Raw genomic sequence first — 19,947 nt, forward strand, 5'->3', positions numbered from 1 at the left:
AAAAAAAATGCAGTTAAGCCAGCCCTTTTGGCACAGTGCTGTATGCTCTGCTGCACCACTTTGTGGCTCTAAATAGTGAGGGTATTCATCCCATACCTGGTTATGTGTTGAAATGTGCATTTCACTCAGACACCAGTGCAGAGCATTAACAGAGGCTGAAAATAGCTGAGGTTGAGAAAGATGTTCCTTCTCTTTTGGCCAGGTGTGAGTTTTCATTCTTGTTTAACCACAAAGCCACAATCTTGTCCAGCATCCCTGTTCTGAAATGTTACACTGGAATGCTTTGTTATAAAATGTTTCTGTTTTAAAGAAGAAAAAGACACCTCCTACACATGAAAAGAAGGGAAGAAAATATTTACTGGGTGTTTCTAAACTTATAGGAGACCACAAATCTTTTTGTGACTATGATAAATCCTCTGACAATATTATTTAATATTTTTGAAAGCTAAAAACAAAAAGAGGGAAAATTTGGAGGCATTGCAGGAAATAAGAAAAAATATGTAACCCTGCATTATCTTGGTTTTGCAAGTGGTGATGTAGAGTGTCAAGGCTCTTTCTTAGGGATTTGTCATGCCTTGGGGTGTTGAGGTGGGATAGCATGGGTAGTTAGGTTTGTATGGAGGAAATAGCTGTTGCCAGGTTTCCCTTGTGGTGGTGGAGCAATATGCAGAGACAAGGCATGAGCCCTGAAGAGCTTGCAAGGGGGAGGACTGTTCACTCCCTTATCTCATTGTGGAATCTCTTGTCGGGAAGCAAAGGCAATAAGTGGGCTTGCAGCAGCAGATGGGGAATACAAGGCTCTTGTAGTATACACAAAAATATTCCAGGGAGGAGGGGAAGGGGAGTTAGGCTTACATGTTGAAACTAGTGACTGAAATGTGTTACAGGAAGACTGTTTTTCCTGTGCCCCTGCACTAAAACTGAAGGAGTTTGCGTTAATAGCAAAAGTAGTGTGATTAGTCTGAGCTGCTAATGTTCTTATAGTTTTGATAAAATTACTGCAAGAAGGTTAGATGTGGGTTTGTCTGGGGAGATTTTGGGTGAAATTCCAGGAACTTCTCAGTCAGATACCGAATGGTTTTTGATTTCTTACCTGAGCTGCTTGGAGTCCTTTAGGTCCTTAAAATCCCATCCAAATGACAAAGTTGTGGAAAATAGGAAGTTCAGCAGACTTGAGGTTGTATCAGAGGAAGAAATATTGGGGCTCTTACCAGATGGAATGTCTCTAGAAGAGAAGGCAGGAATAACTGTTACCTAGAGATGATGAGGAGAATTTTGTCTTGTGATCATCTCAGACACAGTCTTGAAGCTGCTTTCCTTTTTCTTAGTACATTCAGAAAGGAAGCGCCTTAGAAAGCCAAGTAAGCGGCTTCTGGAATATGCAGAAGAATATGATCACTTATTTGCACCCAAGAAAAAATCAAAGAAGAGCCAGGAGCAATTACAAAAGGTGGGTGGAAGCTGATGTCCTTTTCATGGTTATTAGTCTGGGTCTCTGTGTGCCTCTGATGTGTTCTTGCTGGCTGAGTGTTCTCACGTGCAGTGCTGTGCAGGATGAATGCATTCACAGACATGTTTCACTATGCCAGGTGAATTCTGTGGTGAGGTCTGAACTCGAAGGAGGTCCTCCTGCACAATGCAGTCCTGACAGAGAGACCAAGCAGGGGCAGAGTCCTTTGGTTTCAACTCCATCTTCAACCAAAGAGTCCCCTCCCATCCTTGAAGCAGAGTGTTCCTTGTCAGAACTAGGATCTCATTCTGCTGATCCAAATGATCGACTTACAGAAGGACCTTCAGATTTTCGAGAGCTGTTGCTGTCTTCCTCAGATGTTTCTGAAGTTTCTGCTTCACCAGATGCAGAAGAGAGATTCCTGAAATCAGGTGAGAGAGAGCTTGTGTGATTTTGCTCAGGTAAATGAATGTGTCACAGGTTCAGTGAAAATTGTTGCTTTAGTCAGAGTGAAAAGGTTAGTAGTTGTTATCTGTTCACTTGTTTTTGCTTTGCTTCATTCAGTGACCTTTACTGGTGGAGGAAGGGAAAGAAGGCAGGTGCAGTGGGTGACGCAGTGAGCTGGGTGGTTTCATGTGTGCTTCTAGCTTTCTATAGTGTGTAATCATCCTTCTTATTCAATGAAGACAGTCACAACTTCTCTGAGTCCTTGCAACAGTGTCATTCATGTAGCTTGAAGGCCACTTGCTGCTGGTAAAACTCTTTGGATGAGCACTGCTGTGCTGAGGTTGATAAGCAAAGTCTAATATGCAGCCAATGGACTGACCTTTCTCTCTCCTGGTCAGCTTGGGGAATTGTAGGGCAAAAATACTACTGGAATAAATTTTCTTTGAGTTTCTACACATCTGTATAAACTGTCAGACTGTAATAGCAGCAAGCAATGACTCAGCTTTCAGTTAGACACCATATATGAAGAGTGAGTATGATTTGATGAGCTTTTACCCTTTCTATCAGTCCGTACCAAGGTTTGTTTTGCAGTACATTCATTCTCTGGTAGCATCTAAAGACATGTCCAGGGTTAAAGCTCTAGTGTTCTGCTTGTGCTAACACTGTTCTAAAAGGCACATAGTCAAGAAAATTAAATGAAACAGAAGAAGAGGTACAGTCACTGGGCGGTCAGTTAGCCTGTTATGTTAAGGGCAGGGGGATTACCTTTAGGAGCTTATGGATGACAAATGAAAACAAGAAATTGGAGAGGACTAAAGGAGGAAGAACTGGTGATGTGAGCCTGAGGTTGCAGATGAAGGAAAAGAGTACAGGGTGTAGCAGTGGGAAGAAACATCCAGTATACATAGGTTGCATAGCTCTGCTCTCTTCTGAGGAAACTCACTGGTTACCCCATTTATCTGATGTAGAGTTTAATTGCAGGAAACTTCGAGAGGAAGCGTCAAAGGAAGCCCACTCAAAAGCTCTTGGAATCCAATGATTTGGACACTGCCTTTATACCAAAGAAGGATGAGTGGACTCCCCCAAAGAAGGTACTCAACTTCTAGCTCTTTTGATAGTCAGACAGAAAGTGAGCCCAGACTGCAGACTGCTGAAAAAGACACAGTGCAATGAGCTGTTTTTTCCTTGGCTGAGATTGAGAAGCAAAGGTCCACCCTTCCCAAAGGTCCTGGTTGCTGTGTTATGATGGTGAAATCAGCTGAATACAGATCCCCATCTGGTGGGCGAGCTTCCCATCCCTCCCCACTCATAATGGGAATTGGGAAGTTTTAGCTGTAAAATCTCCTCTCTTTATTGATCTATATGGGAAAAGAGTCATCTGGATGCTGGCTGCGAAGGTGTGAGCAGAAATTTTCTGTTCAGAGGCTTTCTGTCACTGTTACGTTGCAGTGCAGCTTGAACCTAAGGCTTTGTAGTTTTCTGTCAGGTTTCCTCTGAGCAGTGTTTTCCTTTGTTGCCTTCCCAAGTGGGCTGGTGAATGGTACATAAGTGCAGAGCTTGTAGCCAGATGAAGGCATGAGTTGTATCACATGCATTGAGCACCACACATTGCACCTTCTTTTAGAAAATGCTGCTCTTTAAATATTTAGTGACATGGTTTGGAAGAAAGCAAGCTGTAAGGAATTATTTCAGGTAGTGTTCCTGCAGAAGACTTGTTGCCACTGTTTCTAAGGTTGGTTAACAACAATTTTTCTACTTCCCTTTTTCTCTTACTGTGTTACAGTCCTAATGCAGTTATCATGGCTGCAGTAATGCAGAGACAAGTGTATTTCAATCTTAAACTTCACAAAAGCATAAAGCCAGAAGAGAGGTTTTTATTACCAGCAGATAACAGGATGCTAGCAGCCTTTTTGGGAGAGCTCAGGAAACCACAGGTGATGCTGGTGGCACAAGGCACAGGAGACTCAGCATTCTGCCCTGCCCAGAGACAGAGTTTTCCACATGGCATCTATCACACACACAAAACAAATGTTTTCATGTAAAATGTCTTAATCACTGATGAATTAATGACCTGAACTCCAAGTTACATATTGTAGTCATTCAGAAGTGGCTGAGGAATGTACATCTGATTTGCATCTGGTGATTTGACTTTGTGTGTCTGTAGGGCACTGTCCCTTCGGAGAGTGACAGCTCTGAGCTCTACTCACCAGCCCACTTCCCGGACCTGGGAGAAGGTAGGTGAAGGCAGGGCTGTGGGAGTGACACTTGGATCAGTGCTTGTGGCTTTGTTTGTGTGTAAGGGCTTGCGTGTCCTGAGCTCTCAAAGGGTGCTTGCCTCAGCTGAGGCAGTGGCAGAAGATTATTATTGATATTATTATTGATATGATTTATAAAAGGTGCCATTATGTTTTTGGATTTCTCTGTGGAAAGTGGAGGTGCTGGGTTTGTATTACATGAGTTTTGTGCTGGTAGCTTTTAGTTTCTGCCGGGGGGCTGTCTCAGGGCAGAGAATGTGGTTCAGCAACCCAGTAAAGAGGTGTAAACCAGTATGGAGCAGTGATCTTCTGATGGCTGCAGTACAGAGAGCAGACTGCCTGGAGACTGGTATTGCCCCAGCCCTTACGCTCTCAAAGACAGTAGTATCCCAGCCTGAAGCTCTCAGAGTGTGGAACTTGCTGGTGGTACCTGTAGCAAGGGAAATATTTCTGCATTTTCCTTGAGTGGTCTTTCTGTTGCTTTCCAGCTTCTGAAAAGCTCTTGGAGAAGCAGCGAAAGCGGAAGAGACAACGTCATACCTCTGCTGCAGTACATTCCAAGAAGGAGAAAAATGAGGAGGGGCTGGGGGAAGCCCCACACTCTGAGGTATTGTTGGGTCTTCCTACATGCTGTCACCCCCTATAACCTGTCTGCTACTTCCCAGGGCACTGTGCAGAGCCTAGGCCAGGTCATGTTTGGCTGGCTGGTATGCCAGTTGGTCCCACATCATGATACAGTTGCACGAGCTGGGGTTGAAGCTGAAGATACCACCTTGATTTAGTAGCTATTTTGTGGTGACTGCTTAACTCAGGCTCAGTTTTTAAGCTGCTACTTGGCTAATCCTCCAGAAGAGAGGCTGTTCTGATCTGGTGGAACCAATGTTTTTCTGGCATCTTGCTTTGCACCTCAGAAGGGCCAACTGCTACAAAGGTCTTCTCTGGTGGTGGTGGGGATCTTGCCCTTTTATGTACCAGTATGAAGCACAAGCACTAGACTGTGAACTTCAGCCCTTTCTGCCACTTGCCCCCTGCATGTCCTGGTGAGCTAAGAACTACATTGGAGGGGGTTGGGGGACTGTCTGCTCACAGGAACCTCAGATTACATTCTGCCATCCATCAGAAATAATGGGGGCAACTCCCTTTTACTGCATCCCAACAGAGCTATTGTACCAATATCTCTGACAAGCACGTTTTGCCTTTTAGGAATGAGCCAGGTATGACCCAAGTGTAGGGGAAGCAAGACTTTTCCTGGGAGAGGCGGGACACCTCTGAGCCTCTCACCATCACCTCTCACTTCCAGTGGCCCAGGTTCAGCAGCAGGCTGTTCGGTCAGGATAGTCAGTATGTATTTCAGGAGCTAATTATAGACGTACATTGTTATATTTATTGTTGATATATACTTCCCACCAAGCACCAACATCATTTCACTTGTCTGGGCAGTGCCAGCCACCCTGCTGCTACTGCCTTTTGGAAAGGGCATTTCTGGTGGGGGTGGTAAAGTGGGGCAATAACCTTGGGCTGGTGTTAGTGCTCTTTTGAAGTGTGCTCATTTGGAATTGGGTTTCAAAGAAGCCTGTACAAATGCCTTTGCCAACGCTGAGGGTATGTAATACTGTCTGCTGTCAGGCACCCACTAAGACTGGCTCAGCTCTGAGCCAGAAAATTCTGTGTGAATAGGGAAGAAAAGGGGGGGCAGTTCAGGACAGAAAGGTAGCCAGGCCATGGCTTTGAGTCCTGCACCCATCATTCACTGCAGAGGAAGCCCATGGAGTCTTAACTGCCTCCAGCCTTAGACATTTGTGTTGAATACCTGAAGCTAGGTATGGTAAACAGAAAAAACATTTCTGAGGTAAAATGCCTCAGAAAAATGACAATGCTTGGCACTTCTTGCCAGCATCCGTTTCTGTGATTGTGTGTCTTGAGCTGCTGCAGTGAGTGTTTTCGTCCCTTGGCTTAGGTGAGTGCTTGGGTACTGGTGAGTATTGTGGAGGTCTGGAGGTGCATTTGCGTTTTCACATGGATTTTGGACTTGGCTGGTCCTGAAGCAACTTCTCCCATGCCTGGCAAGAAACACAATTTTTTTCGGAATTATGCTAGAAGAAATAGATGGTCTGATGCTACAGCACAGTGAGGCCTTGGTTCCAGTTGCTTTAAGAGGAAAAGGAGGCAGAGGAAAGCTTGTTTTCTTGGGTTGCAATATCCATCTTTCTCTGTCCTGCCTATTTGTTGAGCAAGGAGTGCAAGTTCACAACACCAGAGCAGCAAGAAACAGAGAGAAGGGCATGGAAAATGCTTCTGAAATGTTGAAATGGTTGTCAAGGTGGTAAGCCAGGGTCAGACTGTGCCAAAGAACAGTCCAGGTTTTTGATGATGTGCCAGATACAGCTGTGGAAATAGCTCTGGAAGACCCAAGAGGAGAGACCTGCCCTCTGTAGGAGGTATGTAGTTCTGCAGTGCTCATGCTGGGCAGGGGAAGGAGGGGGAAAAGAGTGGCAGCCTCTTAGGAGTGGTGGCTTTGAATGGCAATCCCCTCCTCCCTCTTCACAAAGCAGGAGTGTCTGGCCTTGCCCATCCTGCCCAGCTCTGACATGGACTTCCCAGTACAGTTCTGGGAGCATTCATAATTATAAGGCAAAGATCCTGGTGTGTGAATCATGCAGATCAGCCAGCTGTTTGTGGGACCAAATGGGATGGGTGTAGGCTGAGAGAGCAGGACTAGAGCATGGGATGTGTGGGCTGTTGTTGTATGGGCTGTTGTTAAGGTAGCAAATGCTTTCAGATCCAAAGAGGGAGTTGCTCATTAATGTTATGTGAATCTTTAAATGCATTTTAGTCTCTCATTTCATTTACACGTGAATGTGGCCATCAAAACATGGAGTCCTGTCAGCCATGGTAGAAAGCGGCCAGACAGATGGAAAAACAAACCAGTTCTAGTCAGGGTTGGAAGGGACCTTTAGGATCATCCAGTTCCAACCCTCCTGCCATGGACAGTGACACCTCCCACTAGATCATGTTATTCCAGAGCCCTCTACAGCCTGGCCTTTAAAACTTCCAGGGATGGGGCTTCCACCACCTCTCTGGGCAACCTGTTCCAGTGTCTCACCACCCTCATGGTGAAGAACTTCTTAACTTCCAATCTAGATCTACTCTCCTCTAGCTGGAATCCATTCCCCCTAGTCTATCACTACCTGACATCCTAAGAAGTCCCTCACCAGTTTTCTTCTAGGCCCCCTTCAGCTACTGGAAGGCTCCAATAAGGTCTCCTCAGAGACTTCTCCTCTCCAGACTGAATAACCCCAGTTTCTCATACTGTCTTCATAGGAGAGGTGCTCCAGCCCTCTGATCCTCCTCATTGCCCTTCTTTGCACGTGCTCCAGCACCTCCATGTCTTTCTTGTAATATGATTGTAAAAAGTCTTGTAAAATCCCTCATACCTCTCTCTAGCAAATCTGACCATGTCCCCCACCTGCCAAAATGCTATCTTGAGACCATAGCTATGGCAGGAAGCTGGTGCCCCTGACCACAGCATGGATGGTGCTTCTTTACCAGCACCCTGCCCCTCCTGGCAGAACCTCAGCGACTGTGAGAGGGGCTGAGTTTACCTTGAGCTTACCTTTACGCTAGGGCCCCAGTGTAAACAAAAGCTATAGCTGATGTTGTTTGCCCATACCAGTAGCTTATTAACCCTGCTTTTATTCTTCATTATAGTGGCCCCTGAAACCCTGAGGTCACTGCTGAGCAGAAGAGCACTTCCGTAGGAATAGGAGGACCTGAGCTGTACCCAGTTTTGGGAGCGCTGGCTGCTGGTGCTGCTCCTAAAGCCAAAGCAAGTGTTTGGGCCAGAGGGCTGCCTTGCAAGAGAGTACTTAATTCCTAGAAATACAGCTGCAGTAGTACCATAGCACTTAGCTTGGGAAGGTGCTATTGTGTATAGAAGTGTAGGTGGTTATTTTGTTCTTAGATGGTCTTTTTAGCAGTGCCATTGAGACCTTTTCCTTCCCTCTGCCAGGGCTGTGTGCTATTAAGCTAGAATGGCAGCTGGGGCTGATGAGACTGCTAAAGCATTGACAGGCCTGGCAGTGGGCAGGATGATGTTTTCTCTAAGTTGTTGCTCCTGGCAAAAGCAAAGGCAGTGCTGCCACACAAGGCTCTAGGACAGCAGTATCTTGTGGTAGAAACAAGCATTTCTAGGATGGTTGCCACTCTGGGCAGGTCCCATGGACACATCCAAAGGTGTCCTTCCACCTTGGGAAGCTGGTAGGATCCCTGCCTCAGCCCATGAGAGTGCCACTGGGCCTTCGTAATTTGAAACCTGTCTGCTTTGTAGGATGTTCTTTCACCAGTAGATATTACAGTCACCATAAGATGATGTGTTGTGATGCACAGGACAGGTGCTTCTGAAAGACTCCATCCCAGGCATGATTGTGGTGTCAGTGCCTGGCTGCACTGTTTGCCATGGCCAGCTAGTTCTTATTAGTGCAGGCTTTGAATACCTATGTGCCTGCATCTTACGTGGGTTAGGACAAGATGAGAAAACGTGGGGGAAAGTGTGGCTCATTTGCTGGCTGACATCTGCAAAAAAGTTTTTCGTTTCCATCACAAGCAGGTACAGGTACTAGTATGCTTCAGACTATTCCAGCCTACATTATTTTTTTTCAGTGCAGGCAATACTTTCTTCATCAGCCATGACTTTCCTTCCTCAGAGAAGGGCTATGCACAGAAAAGTAATTGTGTTGAATGTGTATTTTTTAATGGTGTAGTAAAATAAGAGGTCTTTTCTTTCATTTCTTGTAAGTCTTTTGGTGGAACTGAATGGGTGTTGTTCTCCCCAGGGTGGGTAGCCACAGACCAATTGCCAAACCGGTTGTGTTCAGTGGCTGAATTTGTAGTTTCTAACTCAACCTAGGAACAACACAGCCCTGATTCTGGATTTCTTTTTGAAGGGGGAGACACTGGTTCATGGGACTGCTGCAAGCCCCAAAGAGGGTAATGAAGAGGGGTCAGAGAATGACCATGGAGTGCCTTCGTCCAAGAAAATTCAGGGGGAGCGTGGAGGAGGAGCAGCTCTCAAGGAGAACGTGTGTCAGGTAGTATCCTTGAAGAGATATCTTTGAAACTTTTGTACTTTTGAAGAACTTTTTCATGTAAGTAACTGCATACACTTATGTGCCAGATAAGTCCATGTAGAGTTAACCATCTTTTTATGCTCTGAATTCATCCTTTCCTTTGTGGTTGCTTCTTCTGTTGAATTCCATAGGTGTTAGAGACATGACCAACACAGAATTTGTTTTAGCTGATGCATAGTAGTGGGGACTGGATGGCAAATTAGAGCGGAGAGATGCACAAACCACCTGAATTTACTGACTCAAGGAAGCTTTAGTGTTCTTCTCTAGTGGTCTCTGCTGGCTGTCCTGGCCAGCACATGGATTACTGGGGAAGGAGGTTTCTCAGAGCTGACATTGTGCTTCCTTCCCCACAGATCTGCGAGAAGCCAGGGGAATTGTTGCTTTGTGAGGCACAGTGTTGTGGTGCTTTCCACCTGCAGTGCCTTGGGCTCTCCGAGATGCCAAAGGGCAAATTCATCTGCAATGAGTGCTCCACAGGTACAGCAACTTTTATGAACACAAGGAAGGGCAATTGCTCCATGCTTACCTCATGCTTCCTTTGCTAGGGTGATGTGCCTGAAGTAGGACTGCTAACTAGCTCACTCCTCTGATAATTGATTTTATGTTTGATAATGAATCTCTGATCACCTGGTCATACTGTTAATTCAGACATGTGGGATTGGAAGAAGCAAATGTCCAGGATATGGTGGGAAAGAGAGAAACTCTTATGTGGGGTTAGGGAGAGAGGGCTGGTGGGGTGGAAGAATCTGGAGCAGGCTGAAAGGGGTGAAATGTGTAATGGTCAGTTTTTGTTTTCCTTTCTCTGGCCTGAAATTGTAACTACAATAACGTCTGTTTTAAAATTCAGAGTTATATTATAGCCACAAGCAAAAATGGAGACCTGTGCTTTAGGGATATGTACAGCATGTTGGAAAGTTGTGTTGTGCTATTATGCAGCCTGGTGGAAGTATCATGTCTTCATTTAGCCCTTCTGTATGACTGTTGCTTTGTTTTTTGTTCTTTCCCCAGGGGTCCATACCTGCTTTGTGTGTAAGAGCTGTGGGGAAGATGTAAAACGGTGCTTGCTGCCACTCTGTGGGAAGTACTACCATGAAGCATGCATACAGAAGTATCCACCCACAGTCATGCAGAACAAGGGCTTCAGATGCTCCCTGCACATCTGCATGACTTGTCATGCTGCTAACCCAACAAACATCTCTGCATCTAAAGGTATTGAAATATTCTAGGGGGTGTGTGGTTCACTACCTCTTTCCATTGATTTTTTTTTTGTTGTTCTGGCCACAGTACTTGCTGTAGGGTTTGCTGAGGAATAGCCTCCCCCAGGGACTGGAAGAAGTGGTGAGGTTACTTCTTGTCAGCAATCCTGCCAGTCAGACATAGCAAGTAAAGTGTTCCCCTCTGTCCAGACACTTGGATGCCTTCATGTCCAGCGATGCCTCGTGCCTCTCCAGTTTCTTTAATAGGTCCCTGGAGCTGTACAAACACTCTCATGTTTTTCCTACATACTTTTCACTGTGCCAGTGCTGCAGGCAGTGCCTGCTTAGCACTGCTGGATAGCAAGACAATGGTACAGAGAGCAACATAGCAAAAACTATGATACTTTTCTAGTTCTCCTGCTTTTATAATGCAGACTCTCATCTAGTGACACCCTTGGGCTAAGCTTCTCAGGCAAACATTTATTTGAGCTGTTTGCAGCAATACCTTGAGCTGTATCTCACATGATTAAACTTAAAGCTTTTATGTGCCTTGCACATTTGCTTCTAAAGCTGCCTTTCCTTAAATCCTTGGTGTCTTAAGACAAGTAACAATAACACAGACACTGAAACTAAAAACAGAGCTTCTCTTAAAGTTGTGGTTTTTTACCACATGTCAGTATTTGGTGTAGAAGACAATACTAAGGCCTAAAGACCACAGCTGACCACTTAACTCACTGAACATTTTTGTTGTGTTCTAGAAGAGAACTGCAGCTGCTTCTCAGTGGTGATTTACCACTTACTTTCCACCTCTTCTCCTTGTGTGTAGTCTCCTGTGAGGAACTGAAAACAGGCTTTTATTAACCATGGGTGAATTAGGCCTGAAGGCAAATCTATATTCTCTGTTCTGGAATTTCAGCGTAAAATCTGATAAAGAAGAGAGGCAAGTGCTGATGTGTTCAGAAGCTACATGGGTTCGTTTCATTATGTCCATCTAAGCACTTGGAATGCCCCCTCTGTAGTGATTGGCTTAGCTAATTTACTAATTATTTATGTATGGTAGGGAGCAGTCTCAGTCTGTAAACTCTTGAACCATTTCTGCAGAGTGTGGAGGAGGTTTCTCACTTACAAATATTATGGTTTTGTGTATGTTATATACATAAATATAATTCTATATATTTTTGTTGAATAAACAATTTGATAGGAATCAAGTACATCGTGAATAATCTATAAAAATTTAAGGTCAGTTTACTATTTCCAGAGGTTACCTGTAGTGTCTTGATTTGAGCTTGGCTATCAGTAAAGACCAGTTTGGGGATGAAACAAGAAGTTGTCCTCCCTCAGAGGCTCACTGTTTCTGGCACGTTCTGGCACTAGGTCGCTTGATGCGCTGCGTGCGGTGTCCGGTTGCGTACCACTCCAACGACTTCTGCCTCGCTGCTGGGTCCGTGGTCCTGGCCTCCAACAGCATCATCTGCCCCAATCACTTCACTGCACGGAGGGGCTGCCGCAACCACGAGCACGTCAACGTCAGCTGGTGCTTTGTCTGCTCAGAAGGTGAGGTGGTCTGTGCTGGATTCTCTTGTGTCACTGAGCAAGACCCTGACTAGAAATAATGAGAGCAGGCAAACGCTTTGTCTGTCCAGGGTGTGGCAGTGAGAACTGCAGAGAACAGGTCCTATCCATCCACTTTTAAATTCAGGATAGAACTCTCTCTAGATTCTTAAAAGGGCTCTTTCTGCAGCATGAGCATCACATGAGCTGCTGGAAAGGATTTGCAGAAGAGCATCATACTCTTTTCTCAGCTTCTGTCTGGACATATGGGGTCCAGGGCTTCTGCACAGTGACCCTGATGAATTCCTTCTCCTTTTCCTTTCAGGGGGCAGCCTTTTATGCTGCGAGTCGTGCCCGGCTGCGTTTCACCGTGAGTGTCTAAACATTGAGATGCCAGAGGGAAGCTGGTATTGTAATGATTGCAAGGCAGGCAAAAAGCCACACTACAAGGAAGTAGTCTGGGTGAAAGTTGGGCGCTACAGGTAGGTAAAGGTAGACTAGACTTGTCCATGTCTCTCCTTCACGTAGTGGTCATGGTGACTTGAGCTGAGAAGCTGCCCCTCTCTGCAGGGTGTACAGTGCCTCTGACCAGCATGTAGTGGCTAGTAAAGTGCATGCTTCTGAAGCCACCTGTCTTCCCACCAGCCTTTCTGGTAGCCCTTACACACTTTTCCCCCGTGTCTCCATGCAGTAGCATGCTTATGATGTGGATGGAAGTGGGGAAGCCAGAGATTTCATCTGCCTTCCCTGTTTTGTAGGTGGTGGCCAGCTGAGATTTGCCATCCTAGGACAATTCCTGTCAACATCCAGAAAATGAAACATGACATTGGTGAGTTCCCAGTGCTGTTCTTTGGCTCCAAGGATTACTTATGGACCCACCAGGCCCGTGTGTTCCCTTACATGGAAGGTGATGTCAGCAGCAAAGACAAGATGGGGAAGGGCGTGGATGGCATCTACAAGAAAGGTAATTTGTCCTGCAAGGCCTGCTTGTGGAGCTGTGGGCACTGGGTAGACACTGGCAGCCCAGCTCTGTCAGAGCAGAGATAGTTCCTTGTAATGCACTGTGTTCTCTCACTTAGCTCTTCAGGAAGCTGCAGTAAGATTTGAAGAGTTGAAGGCACAGAAAGAATTGAGACAACTTCAGGAAGACAAAAAAAATGACAAGAAACCTCCTCCCTACAAACACATCAAGGTGAGGGCAGGTGGGACAGGGGGACAAGTGCAGAAAAGAAGTCTTGAACTGTCAGTGCAGGTGATTTACAGGTATACAGAAACATTTCTACTGTTTCAGTGTTCAGCTGCTGTTAATAGTTACTTTGCTTCTCTTGGCATCTTCAGTCATCCTTACAGCCCTGTGCTTACATGAATCATTTCTGTATGGAAGCAGGACTCCAATAATGGGGGTACTTGGATTTACTGGAACAAATCAGGACATCTCTGAGCTGTTCCATGTCAGTTCTGAAGGGAGTGTCTCTCTGTCTTGAGAACTTACGGGGGTATGCTGGTAATATGGGATATGCTCAAGTACTGGTGGCAAGGTGGGCATCCCAGGTGGTGTGAGATAGGAGATGTCAGGATGTGGTGTGGTGGAGCAGAGCTCTGAGGAGAATGCTAACCTGTCCCATCTCTGCTGTTGTTTTGTATCACTTTCTGTATCAGTTTGTGACTGAACAGAAATATTAAAGCAGATGCATATGCTTAAATAAGAGGCTTTTTTGGTGATTTTTGAGGAACTCTTTGTTTAAGGACTGTATTTTAAGAGAATTGAAGAAGCAGTAGAAGTCCTACAGGATGTGGGTGCATGTGCTTAAGATGCAGGTCCAGACTGATCAGAAGCCCAGTGACTCAGGGACTCTGTTCTTTTTTCATTGTCTGTGTCTGTTCCTTCCCTTTTTTATGTGGTAAACTATGAAAACTTCACTGATTGCTGGTGCTTCTTGTTTCTAGCTAGGATTTCTAGGCAGGCAGATATATCCTGTGTGATTTACTGTACTGTGTAAAGATCTTGAGTGCTGTGACAGCAGTGTTGGCCAAGCAGCTTTTTATTGGGTATTTTTAAGCCTGTCTCTGGCCAGAACATGAAGGAACTTTGGGTAGCAATTTGGATCCACTGAAATATCCTTTTAATATAAATAACAGTTGTGGTCATTAGCCATGGCAGCTTTTCTTGAGGTCTGGGTGCAAGTTGTTTGTCTCTGTGAAAGCAAAGCAGTTTACAGGAGCATACAGTGAACTGGAGAAGGCTTCAGGGTGGAATATCTGAAGCTGGCTGTGTCTGCACCTGTCCTGGCCTTCTAGGAGATCAGTGCCTCTGGGTCCATCCTATGGAGTGCCAAGGTGAGAGGCTGCTGCAAAATACACTTGGGATCCTTCATTGCATCGGGGTTGTGGCTAGTCCAAGAATCCCTGGTTTGGAGCTGGTTTTATACTGGCAGTGCCTTGGAGAATAGAGCAGGTGAGCTGGGCATGTGGGCATCTTCAGACACCATGGTTGCTTGGAGTGGCAATGCCAGAGCCAGCAAGGGCACCTCTTTCTGCCTTGTGGTAGACCTAAGCCTATGAGTCTTGCCACTCCTAGCAAGGTTAATGATCACAGCTAAGAATAAGAGATGGGAAGCCACAGAGGAGATGAGTAAGAAGGACAGTTGGAGGTGGGAGGCAGTACTGGAAGGGAGGGGAGACTGTTGAAGAGATTACCCAGGAATTTCTGCAGGAGGAGGACTAGGTCAGCATGGAAGCTTTGCTCTTACAGAGGGTGGGACTAGGTAAGTTACATGGGGTCTGGAATAGTTTTGCTAAATGATCCCCTCATTTCTTGTTCCGGGAGAGGAAAGGGAGCTGATGCTATTGCTCACTGGGGCAAAGAATAGCAAGAAGCTGCTTCTCAGTGTCTCTCTCCAAAGTCCTGACTCTCTGTTGCCTGCCTTTCAGCGTTCACTGCCTTTAACCAAAACCCAAGGACTCTGCTCGTGCCACAGACACGCCAGTCGCTTCTCCACCTGGTGCTGCGCGCTCTGCCTTCTTCTGGAGCAGTTTTTAGAGAGCTCCTTGGCTTAACTCTGAGCTCCTCTTTGGGCCTTCCAACCCCAGCCTTGTCTGGTTTCTATCTCATTTAGATTTGCAGGACAGTTGTATAGGAAGCTAACTGCTTGTAGCCTAGTGTGCAGCTAGTACTCTGTCCTCAGCACACAAGCCTTGTTCTCACAGTTGACAGCTCAGAGCACAAAACAGCTTGAAGGTAACAGATGCAAAAAACAGGGCTTTAAGGAAAAAGGACCTCATACTCAGAGACAGAGAAGATGCTGTTTCACACAGAAAATGGTTTGGTGTTGGTCATGGGTATGGTGTGCACCCAGCGAGAGTGCTGGGCCACCTGGGCTGGATGTTGGCACAGTGGTGATGGGAGGGGGACGCTTGGCAGCCTCTCCCCACTTCAGTGTCACAGAACACACACTGCACCAGGTGATGCTATTATGGGACCTGCATCCTCCATAGCTCTTTCATCTTGACAGTATACTTCTTGAAATAGTGTGCCCAGAGGTACATACATCCCTTTACTTGTATTCTGTATTCTTCTGCCCCTTGGTATAAGCAGCTTGCACTGCAGCCTGTTGGCTCGTAGGCAAGGGTTGAGTTTAGAAGTGATAATGACCTGTTCTTAAGAGGTAATGTCCTTCATCTGCATTCAAGGTGAACCGGCCAGTGGGTAAGGTGCAGATCTTCACTGCAGACTTGTCTGAGATACCACGTTGCAACTGCAAGCCAACAGATGAAAACCCCTGTGGCCTGGACTCTGAATGCATCAACCGCATGCTGCTCTATGAGTGCCACCCCCTGGTCTGCCCCGCTGGGGAGCGCTGCCAGAACCAGTGCTTCTCCAAGAGGCAGTATCCTGAGGTACAAATCTTCCGCACGCTGGCACGAGGCTGGGGCTTGCAAGCTAAAACAGACATCAGAAAGGTACATTTCTGTTTATATTTTCCTGTATATAATTTTTCTCTTGCCGATTCTCTCTTGCTCAGTGCTGGTTTCAAAAGATTTGAAAAATTGCTCTCCTTAGTAATTTGAAGAAGACCTGTTGCTTTAGAATGCCATTTAGGAAAGAAATGGATGAATTTAACTTTTACAGTCCTGACAAAAATGTTTTGGCTCAGCTGAGAAAATGGTTTGCATGTTGGTGTCCCACAGGGTAAGAAAAATGATTGCTCAGTCAGTCTTGACAATGGGTATTATGGGTACATCAGAACAGTGTCCTGAAGATGGTGCTCAGGATTTATTATGGGGAGCAGTGATTATACCTTCCCCCTATTCTTGCATAGACAGGCTTTTCCGGCATGAGAATTTTATATCAGAAAATGAAACCAGGGCTTGGCTCTTACAAAAGGGTATGTCTTGGAGATGTCTATTATTATTACTGAAACTGGTATCTGGGGCTAAATTTCTTCTCTATATATTTTTTTTTAATCCAGAGAATAGTAGGTGCAGTGGATAGAAGTCTGTGCGGAATGAAGAAAGAAGAATGTTAAAGAGAGCCCCAAAGTTATAAAAGAGGGAAGTGAAATAGAGGACAGTTAGTGTAATAGAAGGATGTTTGAAAAAGGAGTAGGGACAGTATGCCATGGGGAAGAGCTTGATAACAGGAGGAGAAATGTCAGTATCCTGTTTAGGTTTTGCTGCCTGCTATGATACAGGTTGAAGGATCTGTCTGCCATTCCATGGGCCTGTTATGTTTCACTTTCAGCAGACAGTCTGGAAATTGCAAAACTCATGTAATGGAAGTGCCTGTTGGCCTCGTTGGAGCAGAGCTGGGGTTCCCTTTGAGGTTTGAAATATATAAGATGTAAGATGTAAGCAAGATGCATGACTTGGGGCTCTTAGTGAAGTTCATAGGTCAAACTGGCTGCAGGACACAGAGGAAGATCTTTTCTTTTCAGAGAAAGGGTTTTTCCAAAGGAAACTAGAACTAAGTTTTAGCATAAAGATGTTCCTCCATTTTAGAGGTATTTTGTCTCACCAGCTTGTTGTTTTCTCTCTGGCAGGGTGAATTTGTTAATGAGTATGTTGGGGAGCTAATTGATGAAGAGGAGTGCCGAGCCCGAATCCGCTATGCTCAGGAGCACGACATCACCAATTTCTACATGTTGACACTGGATAAGGTACGTGGAAGGAATTTATCTTCCAGAAGTAAAATGATTTCAAGGAAATAATGATAGTGGTCTTCTCCAGCAAGTGATTTGACCTCCGATGTAAAAGTATCAAGCACAGCAAGGTCTTCATTCAATTCACATCCCAGGTCTTGCGCATCTAAGTAGAGGCTTGGAGTTTGCTACACCCACAGGCTCCTCAGGGGGTCCTGGAGGCCAGGTTGTGGGTGTGAGCTCCTGTCTTTCAGAGGTGAGTAGTTTTTGTCAGCTGCTTTCCACACGCAGTTACTCAATCTTGGAAAGATTAGAAAGAAACCATGAAGCCAGGCATGGGAAGAAGCTGTTGAGTGTGGGTCATGGTAACAATGACACTGTCTCTCCCCTCTCTTGCTGAAAGTTCACACTGACCACACCTTGTTCTTATCTGGCTGATGGGAGGGAGCAGGGCCAAAGCCAAGTGTTCTTATATCCCTCATCATTACATAACCAATCTCAGTTGCAGCTGCCCTTTCCAGTGTGGTCCAGCAAATGGTGGTGTGCTGCACAGAAGTGTACGTTATGCATTGCATATTGTTCCTGTTTTTCTTCTATACTTTTGTATACAAGAAATAGGAACTGGTATTCTGCTTTTAAGCAGAAGCCAGGGTCTGGAACCACAAGCACTGTCTTGGAAGTGTGCTGGTATAGTGTTTATCCTGTACTGCTGCTGCAGCAGAGCTGACTGCCCAGAGTGCATCAGTAGGGCTTTCCTGGTTGTTTGGGAGCCTTGTGTGTCTTTGAAGAAGAAGATGATATTGCACAGGGGCATCAAACTCCTCCTTTTTCATACTTTTCACTACTGATTAATGCTTCTCTGCTATACTGCTACCTGCTCTGCAGCTGCTTGAGCAGGAAATAACAAGGTTTTTGTTTGCTTTGTTTTTCCAGGATCGAATAATTGATGCTGGGCCTAAGGGCAATTACGCTCGATTCATGAACCATTGCTGCCAGCCAAACTGTGAGACCCAGAAATGGTGTGTGAATGGTGACACTCGGGTCGGGCTCTTCGCAATTGTAAATATCAAAGCTGGTAAGGAATCCCACTGTCAGTACCTGCTGGTAAAAGCAGTTTCTTTCAGGCAAGGGGAGGGTTTACAGCTCCCCAGGAAGATAGTTATTTTTTGTTCTAACATAACCATTCCTGAGACTTTGCAGTGCTGCATAATGAAACATCCCTGGTGTAAATGGAGGTTCCTAGTTACAGTTTGCAAGGCCATGAGATGGGACTGTACAGACTACAGCACGGGGTCGAATGCCCTTTCTGGCTGTAATATGTGGTAGGAGGGTGGGGTGACACTGCATTTTCAAGCCACACAGATCTATGGGGAGATGAATGGCTGGTATCCTTGTGTAGCTGTGACAGTCGTTTGTGTCATTGTATTTCAAAAGTGCTTTTGTGTCAGCAGCACTGCTCCATAGTTCCTTACAACTTTCTGCTCCTTAGTTCCTTACAGCTTGCTTGGTTTTGATCTGTTTTTGTGCCAGGGACTGAGCTGACTTTCAATTACAATCTGGAGTGTTTGGGAAATGGAAAGACCGTTTGTAAATGTGGTGCTCCAAATTGCAGTGGCTTCCTAGGAGTTCGGCCAAAGGTAGGATTCCTCCTTTAAGCTTTTGTTATTCCAAAGCACCTCTTTGCATAGATGTGTATCATTTGTTGCAGACATCTCAGGAAGTGTAGTCAGTGTTTCAATGTGGCCATGAGAACACTCCCTGAGTTGAGTTGAATATTCAAGTTTCTTTTTTAAGAGAGCATATCTTAGACCTCATTTATTAGAGCAGCTATAAGTAATGACAGGAAACTGTTTTACACCAAGATTTTTTTTTTAGAATTTTCTGCTTGTTATCGTGTAATTTCCATTGCATTAGAGTTGGAAAGGACAAGCCTGGGAAACACTTCCATCAGATAACAAAGAAACCACAGCTCAACCCATTTCCCAAAGTAAAAGCCTGAGTAAATTGTGAATGTGCATGGAAGGAATGCCAGGAAACTTGGATTCCTGCACACTGGAGTTGCTTTAAAGTCAGAAGAGTCAAAAGGCTTCTGCATCACCATCTTTGCTGCACTAAGAAAGTTCTTGGGTTTTTTTCCTTTGGTTAAGCAACCAAAGTTTGCACATCAGACAATAATAAACTATTTTCCGTAGTAGAAAAACCACTAGCATTTAGAACTGATTTTGGAAGCTTTGTTTTGTAACTGTAGTGTTGCAGTAATAGGAATTGATTTCAATTACCTCTTGTGTGAGCTAGTTCTCACTGGGAAAAGGAAATCCAAGAAGCAGTTGGCCAAGTTCCTGCTGTCACCAGCTAAATCTGTGTCTCGGCTGTTGGTTTGTTTCAAGAGCTTCACCAAATCAGTCTGAAATCCCTCTGCTCTGGCATGTGGATGCTGGTGATTGCTTTCCCACAACAAAGGGCTAAAACCTTCAACAGTGCTATTGTTAATCCCCATCAGCATATGGGAAAGATTTTTGTGAAATCTCCAGAAAGCTTAGTTCTGCCAAAAAATTGCAATACAAATAAAATTTGCTGTTTTCAGAAGTTGACAGATGAGGTGAATTACACATCTGGTGTATTTAGTTCTTTTTTGGGATGCGATTTAAAGTTCAGTTGATTTTATGCTGCTTCTGTATTTCATGTGGCTTGACTGTTTTGCCCTGAAATTGTAGGTTGCATGATGGAAATCAGAGACAGGTGCCCTTTAGTTGGCAAAAATGTTCAATCTTGATGCCTGAGGCA

The 19,947-nt window shown here is 45.2% G+C and overlaps 1 protein-coding gene across 8 annotated transcripts in view; it reads left to right on the plus strand.

Annotated features, from left to right (window-relative positions):
• NSD1 (nuclear receptor binding SET domain protein 1) overlaps nt 1-19,947 on the plus strand; it is a 57,511-nt gene that overhangs the window by 26,869 nt on the left and 10,695 nt on the right. For 6 of the 8 annotated variants that reach the window (XM_071758824.1, XM_071758828.1, XM_071758826.1 and 3 more), the window contains exons 6-22: nt 1,329-1,450; nt 1,590-1,881; nt 2,879-2,988; nt 4,062-4,131; nt 4,641-4,759; nt 9,096-9,239; nt 9,632-9,755; nt 10,287-10,487; nt 11,849-12,028; nt 12,351-12,507; nt 12,784-12,989; nt 13,105-13,217; nt 14,324-14,362; nt 15,716-15,985; nt 17,065-17,181; nt 18,097-18,238; nt 18,694-18,800. In XM_071758824.1, the coding sequence (XP_071614925.1) occupies nt 1,329-1,450; nt 1,590-1,881; nt 2,879-2,988; nt 4,062-4,131; nt 4,641-4,759; nt 9,096-9,239; nt 9,632-9,755; nt 10,287-10,487; nt 11,849-12,028; nt 12,351-12,507; nt 12,784-12,989; nt 13,105-13,217; nt 14,324-14,362; nt 15,716-15,985; nt 17,065-17,181; nt 18,097-18,238; nt 18,694-18,800 (2,513 nt within the window). The remainder of the gene's footprint in view (nt 1-1,328; nt 1,451-1,589; nt 1,882-2,878; nt 2,989-4,061; nt 4,132-4,640; nt 4,760-9,095; nt 9,240-9,631; nt 9,756-10,286; nt 10,488-11,848; nt 12,029-12,350; nt 12,508-12,783; nt 12,990-13,104; nt 13,218-14,323; nt 14,363-15,715; nt 15,986-17,064; nt 17,182-18,096; nt 18,239-18,693; nt 18,801-19,947) is intronic. The other 2 variants (XM_071758829.1, XM_071758825.1) reach the window with 1 other exon arrangement.

This window comes from Heliangelus exortis, chromosome 15 (genome assembly GCF_036169615.1).
Source record: "Heliangelus exortis chromosome 15, bHelExo1.hap1, whole genome shotgun sequence".
Taxonomy (NCBI): Eukaryota; Metazoa; Chordata; class Aves; order Apodiformes; family Trochilidae; genus Heliangelus; species Heliangelus exortis.